A 12,032-nucleotide genomic window follows, 5' to 3' on the forward strand; every position below is an offset into this window, starting at 1 on the left:
ACAATGACATAACATATGATACGTGTGCCTCATTATGCTGTCTGTATATGACATAAAGCAAAAATGGACCTTTTCATAAGCAACTATAGATGTGTTAGTGCCAGTGATGTTTGTAGGCCGTTACATGCAATTTCTTTGATGCATGCTTAAAATAGGCAGTAATGTCATGTTTGTCGGAGTAAAATCAATAAAATACACAATAATATGATACATATTTCTGTTCTGTACCTGTAGCTACTAATAATTTCTCATGAACATGTGTTACACGTGTACTACCCTGTTGTTCCCCATCTTCGCCCACCATCAATTGCTTCCACTGCAGCTATGCATTTTGGGAATTCACATGTAAATGAGCACGCAATGGCACGTGCTATATTAGTTACTGCTTTTAGTAGGACTACTACATATATGTCTATTTTGAGATATATATATACAGAATCAGACATATACATATATAGATGCAGGTATGCTTATATTGTGAAGACAGTATAAAAAGCAGTGTAAATATGCAAAATAACTGTAAGCAACGACACGCCTAGTACAGTAATATTTATCACCTGCTGGAAATTGTGACGGATAAATTCCAATGTCACGGTCACCAGCCAAGCCTTCCACGACGACGGTAAGTAATTTTGGCCGAAGCAGCTCCTCCAATGGAGTCAATATGAGACGTTGTGGTGTGGGCCCACCTCCAGTGCCAGTAGCATGCACGCGTTGGTCTTGTATTTTCTTTTTCAATTTGGACCTAATATCATCAAATCTTTTCCGACAATGATACTTGTCCCTGACACTATTCCCACAGGCATTGACACCAATGACTATTGTGTCCCACATTTCTTTTTTGCTTGCTGCACTTGTCCGCCCTTGAAAAACATATAAAAGATATGAGGTAAATGAATAATAATATAAGCACCAGTTTCCTACACTGCTAGCTGTTCCAAGTGATAGCAAACATGCTGTTTTATGTGTAATATGTGCAGCACATGAGCATTCACTACTAAACCTATACATGTAAGCAAGGTTGCATTCATATTGTATGCAGTTCTGGCAAATTGACCGCCTGTGTTTATTTGTCCTTGTAAGGCATGATAAAAAGCTGTGTTTCCACACTAATGAACATAGAAAGATATTGTGTACCCATATTTGCATATGAACAAAACTCAGATGACCTAGGATCACATGTATTTGAATAATAAATGTAAAGTTACACTTACCTACTAAATGTCCATATATACTGTCATAGTGCTCCAGAATGCCAGTGACAAGAGCCCTATTTTCCTGGTCATTGAAGCGAGGATTACGTGGCTTCTCCACACGTTTTTTCCGAGCAGGTTTAGGGTCAGAGCTTGGCTGGTGCTGACTGGACTCTCCTTCTTCCAATGGAAGAGCCTCCAAAAGCTGGCCACCAGCAAGCACGCCACCACCAGACACCCCATCAGCAACTGCGCCACCAGCAGCACTCCCAGCACCAGCACTCCCACTCCTAGCACCAGCACTCACACTCCTAGCACCAGCACTCACACTCCTAGCACCAGCACTCACACTCCTAGCACCAGCACTCCCAGCACCAGCACTCCCACTCACAGCAACAGCACTCCCACTCCCAGCACCAGCACTCCCACTCCCAACAACAGCACTCCCACTCCCAACAACAGCACTCCCACTCCCAGCAACACCACTCGCAGCACCAGCACTCCCACTCCCAACAACAGCACTCCCACTCCCAGCAACACCACTCGGTGCACCAGCAACATCACTCCCCTGAACAGAACGTTCACTCCGACGCGTACTCCCACGAGTAGCACTCCCACTCCCACCAGCATCACTCTTCCCACGCTTTGCGGGCATACTTCCAGCACTCACAAAAAACAGACAATAAATGTACAGGCAATCACACGACCCACTTCCACATATAAAACAAGACAAAGATGTAAACAAAACAACAAAGGACAAAGCTCACCCAATACACAACAAGTCTCTCAGTCAATATGCAAATGTTCAATCGTCCAGCTCTGTGCGTCTCTCTCTCTCTCTCACTCCCAACAACACAGAGAATGATTAGCAGTACACGTTGCCTTTAAATATGGCGCGCAATCAAAAACATGCTTGTTTCGCCTGATTCAGCAAGATTTGTGATTGTGCAACCTAACAGCACCCCGCCACGCACGCCGATACACCTGTGTGTGATCGGCTCATCATCGTGAGAGTGGGCGGATTTGTTTTCGGGTTGATTTTGAATGTATTCGGCACTTACTGCATACGGAGAGGGAAAAACGCCAATAACATGACTAATCGATAAGCTTGCCGATTTCACATAATCGTCGCTTACTGCATGAGGCCCGCAGTCTCTGGAACAATAACAACAAGATGTATGGTTTTGTGTCTTCTCTGGCCATATATTCCTGTTTCATTTGTGCATTAAATCAGCGAGGGATAATTCTTTAAATTGCATATCGATTGGTGAAAAGATATGCAAGTGTGTGTTATTTAGATACTTCAATTCTTTGTCCTACATGAAATAATATAAATTGCGGGAAGTGATGCAGCGTGAAACAGCCGCATTCAAACAGTTTATAGGTACCCGTTATCTCGAGGTTGCCATAGCAACCTCTCAAGAACAAAAAGAAAGCCATTTAGAATAGCAGTTAAGAATAAAAGGTACCGCATAATAGGCAATCTAAACTTTCTCTGTCATTTAAAACAGACAGAAATCAATGTTTATAACTAAATGCATTCATGTGTCCTGAGGGAAAGTCAATTTTACACAGAAAAGCAAAAACGAAGATCTGGTTTTCCTAAAATTGCTGTAATTTCACACAAAAATAGCAAGCAGCCACATGAATTACAATGATCCCCAGCAGGTGGTCACTGCATTTAGTTTTCATGCCTCAGTAACATATTTCAAGGTCATTTACCTGTTATACCATAGGCCACATGCTTGAACAGGGGTGGGCAACACCAGCCCTCAAGGGTCACCAACAGGTCAGGTTTTTAGGATATCCCTGCTTCAGCACAGGTGGCTCAGTCTTTGACTGAAGCAGGGATATTCTGAAAACCTGACCTGTTGATGGCCCTTGAGGATTGCAGTTGCCCACCCCTATAATAGACAGGTAAACAATCCCATAGAATACACATTTGTCATTTGCGAAGCTCTGTTAACGGCTTTTATCTGATATAACCTGTGCACCTCCGTACAAAAACACTTCCCCGTTATCTCAGAAGCCAAGAAATGCTGGGTGGAAAAACAATACTTTCATTGGCTGATTTATATTTTTAGATTGTGAGCTTCTAGGACCAGGGTAGCACCGGAGTGTGCTTGAAAACTCCCATTTAAACCCATCACTTAACCAACAAAGGTTTTATTGCCTATTATCTCCAAACATACCACAGCAAAGTCTGAAATAAAAAAGCATACACTTTTTAGAATATCATTTTTGTTCCTCTTAATGTTTATGAGCAGACGAAGTATACTGTACTTTTGTTTTGCAGATATCTCGGGACTTGGCCTGCTTCATACAGTTTGATAATGTCAATGTGTATTACGGAACTCAGTATAAGGTGAAATACAAAGCTCCCAGTGATCACTGCTTTGTGCTGAAGGTATGTTTGTAGCATTATCCTTACCAAGTTATTAGAGAAATCAAAAGCCTACAATCAATGGCATTTTTTTTAATGCATTGTTGATTCGATTATGGGGGTGCGGGTGGGTCTGCTAATTTTAAAACCTTAATTTTTCAGGTTATTTTATTATCATAGAGAATTGGTCTATCTTTTACCATGAGTAACCAGTATCTTGATTACATACTTTTTTCGTTTGTATGTAGTTGTTTTCTTTTGTCATGTGCTGGTTGAACATTTTTAGTATTATCTTCAATGTAATTTCAATAGTGCTACAAAACGTGAAACATTACATAATTGCATTACTCAATGGAAGGAATGGAACAATGCATGATATGCAATGCACCGCAGAATTAAATTAAGGTTTCAAAATGAACTGACACTTCATCTAATAGCTGGCGGGGGAAAAAATATCCAATCTCGTACTCAACAAGCAAAACGCCTGCCCAGCATCTACCATGAATTGTTGTTCATTTTTGCATCGGTTCCGGGCCACTGTCTGTGCAAAAAACACACCTTATTTTGGTCATAAAAAGCTGGTTGTGCAGTGGTATGGTGAGCACAGAATTTGGTGCACAAATGATAGCAGAGCCTTTAATAAATCACACTGGAAAATTGCCACACTATGCAATTTGATGGAATTGATGGCATTTGCCCCAATGTGTTGTGTTTTTAGAGTTCATGAGCTCCAAGGCATCCGCCACGAGTAAGAGAGGGACTAAAGTCTAAGGGCCTAATTCTATATATACTGAGGTGGCCATTTGGGCCATTTTCGGCTGCAAATCCTCAAAGCCTTCAGTGGTAATTTTCGTCTACAAACATCTCAGACTGTCACTTTGGCATATATTGAATAAGGCTCTAAGACAAAAGGGGGGAAAAGGACTGTGTGTGCAGCCAACACAAGTCGCGTGTACGAAGCAGAAAACAGATATCCCCAAGCAAAAGTAGTACAGTACTTACTAACTTCTTGTAGTAAAATCCATAGCAGGTTTATTGGGACAAATAGCAGACACAGAATACAACGGTTCAGGTCCTATACGGATATTTCTTCAGTGGTCTAGAAAGATAGGAGCTGAAACATTGTATTCTGTGTCTGCTGTTTGTCCCAATAAACCTGCTATGGATTTTACTACAAGAAGTTTGTAAGTACTGTAGTGTACTACTTTTCCTTGGGGATATCTGTCTTCTGCTTTTTACATACAGGAAATAGAGAAACTACAGTAGTTGGGACAATTGGCTCTTACCTTCCACCATTTTGCATCTTTCGAATTTATTCCTGTTTTTTGGATTATATAAACTATCAAGAATGATTCCAACGCCACTGTTTTATGTAGACTTGTTTTTATTCTTAAAATATAGGAGTGGGTAATAATTGTGGTTTGTAATGAAAGTCTCTCTGGCCCTAATCTATGCTTGGTGTTTCTAAAAGTAGGTATAGTAAATGAGCATTTGTTACACATTTGTACGTCAGTTGTTTTTTAACCTTGTATGTTCGATGTGATTTAGTGTGTCATTAAATGACAGATTTGCAATTTCATTCAGACATTGACTTTGCTACCACTAAATTGTAAAGACCCGGGGGCGAGCACGCAATGTCAATGTGGGTGCACGCAAGCTAAGGAAGCTCCGTGCACCCCGCCGAATAATAACATATACGCGCCCGATCGCCGCCTCGGTTAACACCGCGGGATGTCCGACGGGTCGGGGGAGCATACAGGGATGACATCTAAAAAGGTGCCGAAGCCGGTGACCCCGGATTTATCCCGTTTCAGGCGTGGGCAACAACCACCTTCAGAGAAGAAGAAGGGGGAAAATGGAGCCGCTGAGCAGTGTGCATGGGAGCATGCACACACTGAAAACAACAAGGGAGAGAGACAAGATGTTCGGAGGGGTATATCCCCAACAGTAAAGCTAGCCTAAGAAAAAACAGTCTGAGAGGGCTACAGCAACTGAGGGGGCAGAGGGGGGAGCAGCTTCTGATAGTGAACAGTCCATGTCTGAGGGAAATACAGTAATCACTAATCGGGACCTCCAGAACATGTTAAAAGAGATGCAAGCAAGTTTTCAGTCAACTCTGGATAGAGCAGTAAAGGAATTTAAAGTGTAAGTTTCTTTACTGGCTAAACGAACTACGGAGCTTGAACATAAAATGGACATCACCCTACAAAATCAGGCAAATACGGACGATGAGGTCCTGCGTCTCAGTGAAGAGATAAGAGCCATGAGGGACGGTGTGGACGACTTGGAGAACAGGGAGGGAAGGCAGAATTTGCTAATCCAGCATATCCCTGATTCGGTCTCCACAGAAGCCCTCCAGCCAAACCTTAAGAGACTGTTCACGTCAATTGACCCCCAGTTGCAAGATGGAGATCTCCTGATGGACAGAGCTCACAGAGCCCTTGGACCGAGATTCGACGACCCCAAAAGAAGCAGAGACGTAGTCCTAAGACTCCAACAATACGCAACCAAAGAAAGGATTATAAAAGGCTGCAGAAACAGCGGCTCAATTGAATTTGAAAACAGCTCCATACAGATCTTTCAGGATCTGTCCAGGATGACAATTGAGAGGAGGAGAGGACTGCGCCCAGCGACGGCGGTGCTTCAGGAAAAGGTTATTCATTACCAGTGGGGCTTTCCATTCCATTTGGTGGGAAACCACAGAGACAAACAGGTCTCCCTTCGTTATCCCGAGGAATGGGTGTCTTTCCTATCGGCTCTGGATCTGACTCCCAGCGAAGGTTCGGGGCAGCACCGAAGACTCCGTGAAGATAATACGGACAACAATCAATCAGCTGAGGGTGCGGTTGCCCAGAGATAAAAGATTCAAGACTAATGGTGGTTTTGAGAGTCTCTCGGCGAGTCTGTGACCATCTCCTTGATTGACGACTCGGCAACCAATGGCAACTCGGGGAATGAGTCCGTGATGCGCAGCTATATTTGTTTTTTCTTTTTTGTTTTCTCCGCTCCCCTTCCAGTCTCCATCTATATTTTTCCCAATTTACTACAGGGTCTGCTTGATATACGGTTTGGAGTCGGCGGTCTGTTTTGCGAGTGCCGGTTGGCTAAAGCTGATCGTCGGACGAAACCGGTGATTACACGGAGTAAGGCTTACGGTGATGGGTGAGAGAGCTTTGGCCCTGTAAGGAATCGGGGAACACGTCTTTTGCGACGTGTTCCCTCCTTACCTGTCATCTCTCAGACCTCTGCTCTGGCACCAGCACGTGTGCGCACCCCCGCTCTGCTTACAGAGCGCGCGCGCATGCACAGCTCTTCTAGAGTGCCACGGAGCTTAGCTCTGCCCCCTCGGACGCACGGTGCTTCTCACGCGCAGCGTGAACACGTGACGACATGCACCGCTCCCCAGCTGTGTGGCAAGTACTCGTTTAGCCCACATGTTCCTACAGCCAATCCTTGCCTCCGCAGAGGCCGCGGCTCCGCTCCGCCTCCCTTGCTACTGGTTCCTGTGTGCTACAAATACCCTGCAGTTCCTTTCCTACCTTGCTGAGCATAACTTGTTGTAGCCTTTAGCTACTGCGTCTGTTGCGGCTTTCTCCTTGTCCTGTGTTCTTTTGCAATTTAACTCTTCGAGTACTGACCCGGCTTTACTTTGGAACCCCTCTGGATATTGAGCCCGGCTTACCCTCGACTCTGCGAATATCTCCAATCCAGACCACGGCAATACGGACTTCCACGATTCTAACCTCTCCAATCCAGACCACGGCTAATGGACTTTAACTATTCTGACTTCTCCATTCCAAGATCTTGGCAAGTATCAACTAACCCACTCTCTCCAACCCAGACCCGACTACGTTTCATAATCTGCCTGACAGGCACGCTTACACTGCTGTGGGTGCGTGGTTTACTACTTCCCCACCTCAGTACCGGGGTCCTGTCTTGCTTGTGGGCAGAGCAAGCGTTACAGGCCCAAAAATTTAGAAGAGCTGTTTCTTTTTGCTTGGTTATAGATATATAATGCATATTCCTCCCCCCCCCCCCCTTCAATCGCTTATAGAGTGCATGTGAAGGGGAACCTATATGTTACCAGGTGTGGTGGAATATACCTGTCAGGCTCACAGGAGGCTTGAGCCTCCGCTGATGGAAACCTGGGGTGAATCCTCTGGAATAATATTACATTCAGCACCTCCACCTGTGTAGGATTCTAGTAGTGTAGAATGTCCCCTACACAGGACCCACATATAATAACCACATACACAAGAGTATAAGTATAACAGTTTACTATATGCAGAATAGAATATAACACAATACACATACATCAACAATATGACATCAACAATAACCCTCAGTGTCACCCTGTAACACTACTAAGCACAACTATCCTCTGCCTCGCAGGGCCTTAAGCTCACACAGTATTCCCAAAGTCCTTTTACACAAAACTCCCAAGAGTCCCACAACCCCACCCACGTGTGGGACAGCGCTGCCCACTAAGATGAAGTGTATAGGTGGTGTAATTAGTGATTTGGATAATACCTGCCCGGTGCTCCTGCCCTTGGGTACCGCAGAACAATGGAAGAGGACCCGTCTGTGTCCAGCGCCGAAGCCTCAGCACTGGCGTCCTTGTCCTGGTGGATGGTCTCCTTCTGAGCGAGCTCACCGCTCAGACAGTCTCTGCTCTGCAGAGAATGTTTCCCTGCACACTGACCCTTCTTTGCTCAGAGCACGCAACACTGCAGCTGTGTCCCTGACTAAGCTGACTGCAAACAGGGCAAAGTCCCTACCTAAGAGGCCTTCCCTAGAGCAGCCACAAACTTAAGGGGAGTTGGGCCTAGCTGGGGCCTAGGGGGTAACCTGGCCTAGTGTAGGAGCACTGCTCCCTACACACACCTTCCCCTACCTTATATCAGCACCAACTGACTCGCATGGTCTGTGCGCAACAATGTATCTTTCCCCAGCAGGAGAAGCTGCAAGCCCTATTGGTTGTCTGGCTACATGTGATCTGGGTGAAAGGGCAGTCCCCAGAGGCTGCTGGGAATTGTAGTCCACTCAGGACCTCTTTAACATTAGGACCGTGTGCACGAACTGTAATGGCCACCGCAGCTAACTGCGCATGTGCGAACTGGAGATTGTCCCTGACTATGGAGCGCTGCTTCTGCCACTTTTCACTCCCTGTAATGTCCGCCGCATCACATCTGCGCATGTGCGAGCTTCCGCGCACGTGCGGACAGAATGAAGATGGCGACGCCTTGCCACTGATGTCGCCGGGAGCCCCTGGCGACGCGCTCGCCCCCGCAGCAGCACACACGCAAGGGGGAAAGGAACCGGGAGACCGGGGGACCGGAGGGACCCTGGCTACAGATACAAAGGACATTAAGCCTCAACAAGAAACCAAGAGCAATTTACTACTCAGAAAATTTTTAATGCTAAAAGACATTGAATATGTAAAGATAAAATGTGAATCCGGGGCTTGATATTTTTATATCTTTATAATTTTAGTCGAGAAGTCTATCCCTTTAAGTATATATCAACATGAAAAGTTTTATATGTTTATTCGCCTCATGGGTGATAGGAATTGATGTGTTTTCTTTTAGAAATGTAAAAAAATTTATATATATTCTAATCAAACTGTGGTGAGGGCGCGGTCGGGTGAGGTAGAGCAGATAGAGGCGAGATGTGCTGGATGGGTGGACGCTCTACATGCCTGGCATCAGGTCGTCACCAGTAGGGCTACATGCCCTCCAGGCCACATAGGGTCTGGTCGCAAATTTGGGATGAGTGGCAGGTTCCACTCATCTTATCTTATACACTGGCGACACACTTTATTCGAGCTCGGCTAGTCCCACGAATTCGGGTATACCCGGGTGTATTGAGGTTTGTGACTGTTTTCTGCCCGAGTGCATTGAGGTATTTTCCAGGCAGGGATTGAAGCACTTTATTCCCGCTGGCTGCAATACTGCACAGTATATATATATATACTGCATTACAATTCATGAATTTATGCCATCTGGTAGACACGCGAAGCATTGCAGCCTATTAAATCCTAATCATTATCATTTAACAGATCAGCCGCCCGTCAGCCAGGCATGAACCCAGGCTGGGAAGGCAAACGCAACGGGGCTTGTCAGAGGTGAGGAGCGGCGCATTCCAGGTATCTGACAGGTACATACTGGGTATTTGCTCGAATAAAGTGTGTCGGTGCAGTAGTTTAATTTTTGTTTTTTCTCCAAGTTCTCAGAGGGGGAAAGTCCCATTTGTTTGCTTTTCTCCCCTTTTTGTTTTCTACAACCATTGCAACCGTTAAAGCATTTTATACACAACTTTCAGATGAGAGAGAGCGATACGACATAGGAAATGACTAGTCAAACACCATTGAAGTTAGTATCCCTGAATGTCAAAGGCCTTAAAGCTGCAGTTCAGTCAATATCCTGCATGTGTGTTTTTTTTAAATAAATCAGTTCTGTAGTAAGAAAAAATACTTTTAGCATTTTCTGTTTTTAAAAAAACAACTTTGAAAGACAAATTTTCTTGTATTCTATTTTAACAACCATTTGCTAAGGCACTGCCCCTTCATGTCCTGTCACAAGCCCTGGCACACCCCTTTGTCAGCCCTGCCCTCCCTCTAGCACATGTCCGTGCAGGAGTGCTCATGAATATTCATGAGCTTCCACTGAGAGACAGAAGCAGAAAAAAAACAGATCCCTTCACTAATGATGTCACCAAATTTTGCAGATCAATACATGGAGAACGAATTGACCTGCAGCTATACAGTTCTTTAGGTAATTAGAGATTGCTGACATGAAAATATTGAAGTAAAAAAAGAAATTAGAAAAAAAAGACTGAACTGCAGCTTTAATAGTAATAGTAAGTGTATACTGGCATTAAAAGAATTTAGAAAGCTGAACGTGGATATTGTTTTCCTACAAGAGACACATTTCGACTCCCAAGAACCCCAAACAACACTTTTAGCAGGACATATCCTATCCTATTCTATTTGTCTTTCACTGGTAAGAAAAGGGGGGTCGCGATCCTGATAAGACAGGGCATCCTGTTTCAGACACAGGAGACCAAGGAAGAAGGTCATTGGTAGTCCACGGTCTTCTCTCAGGCCAACATATTATATTAGTGAATATATATGCACCTAATGAAGGACAAATTGATTTTTTTTTTAAAGGAAACATTGGAATCAATGGGGGATAATCAAGAACAGCTATAGGAGGCAATTTTAATATTGTCCCAGACCCAGATCTGGACAAGTCCACACACCCAGGGCATTCACACTCTGTAATGACTTACAGTGTAGCAAAGACATTTTAGATTGCTAATGAAAGAATTTGGTCTGTTAGACGCCTGGCGCTGCTAGCACAAAGGGCAGAGAGATTATTCCTTCTATTCACCCCCGCATGACTCATACTCTAGAATCGATAATACTTTGGTATCTCCAAATATTCTAGAAGTATTGGTCCATCCAGAAATAGGCCCTATCACCTGGTCAAACCATGCCCCGGTGACTATTCTGTTTGATCCACCATTTGCCAAGATTCAGTCATTTCATTGGAGGATGAATGACTCTTTACTAAATTATCCAGAGATTAGAGCACAAATTGGAGAGTCACTTAAAAACTATTTTCGGTCAAACAAAGGGTCTGTAGAATCATCAGCGATTTTGTGGGAGGCACATAAGGCCACTATTAGAGGACATCTTATTTCAATAGCATCATACAGAAAGAGAAAAAAAATGGAAAGACAAAAATATTTAAGATGTATTACGACCAGGGCAGATCGTCTATTAGCAAACAAATTTAGAGGGATTAAGCAAGGGCCTCGGTTCCCGCTATTAGAAAGAAAAAGGAGGGAGTGAGCAGCGGAATTTGCTACATTTTATATGGATCTTTATGACCTAGACAATTCAACCCGAATGCTAAAGTCCCGAGTTTGAACCAAATTGAGGGCTATCTGAGAGATTGTGCCCTCCTGAAATTGTTAGAAGATCTTAAGACTTTAAACACAAAAATAACTCTGGTAGAATTAGGAAAAGCGATCGGCTCTTTGAAGCCATCGAAAACTCCAGGCCCAGATGGTTTTTCAAATCTCTACTATAAAAATTGTATAGGAATTTTAGGACCTCATCTATTGGACCTCTTTAATGATTTTCTAAGCAGAAAACAAATTCCTCCACAGATGACAAAGGCCAATATAGTAGTGATCCCTAAAAGAGGGAAAGGATCCTCTATGTTGTGGTAGCTACAGGCCAATTTCACTACTTAACACGGATTTGAAAATCTATAGCAAAATCTTAGCCAACAGACTGAATTCAATACTCCCAAGATTAATTCACTATGATAAGGTGGGATTTGTGACGGAGCACCAGGCTTCAGATAATATAAGGAAAATTATTAATGTTATTGATCAAATACATAAATCCAGATTGAAAGCTATGTTGCTGAGTCTATATGCGGAGA

At 43.9% G+C, this 12,032-nt stretch overlaps 1 protein-coding gene across 1 annotated transcript in view; it reads left to right on the plus strand.

The window, feature by feature from the left end:
• Positions 1-12,032, plus strand: part of APBB1IP (amyloid beta precursor protein binding family B member 1 interacting protein) — a 164,806-nt gene that overhangs the window by 131,583 nt on the left and 21,191 nt on the right. The window contains exon 10 of the mRNA XM_075587619.1: positions 3,490-3,600. Coding sequence (XP_075443734.1) covers positions 3,490-3,600 — 111 coding nt within the window. The remainder of the gene's footprint in view (positions 1-3,489; positions 3,601-12,032) is intronic.

Source organism: Ascaphus truei, chromosome 2 (genome assembly GCF_040206685.1).
Source record: "Ascaphus truei isolate aAscTru1 chromosome 2, aAscTru1.hap1, whole genome shotgun sequence".
Lineage (NCBI taxonomy): Eukaryota > Metazoa > Chordata > Amphibia > Anura > Ascaphidae > Ascaphus > Ascaphus truei.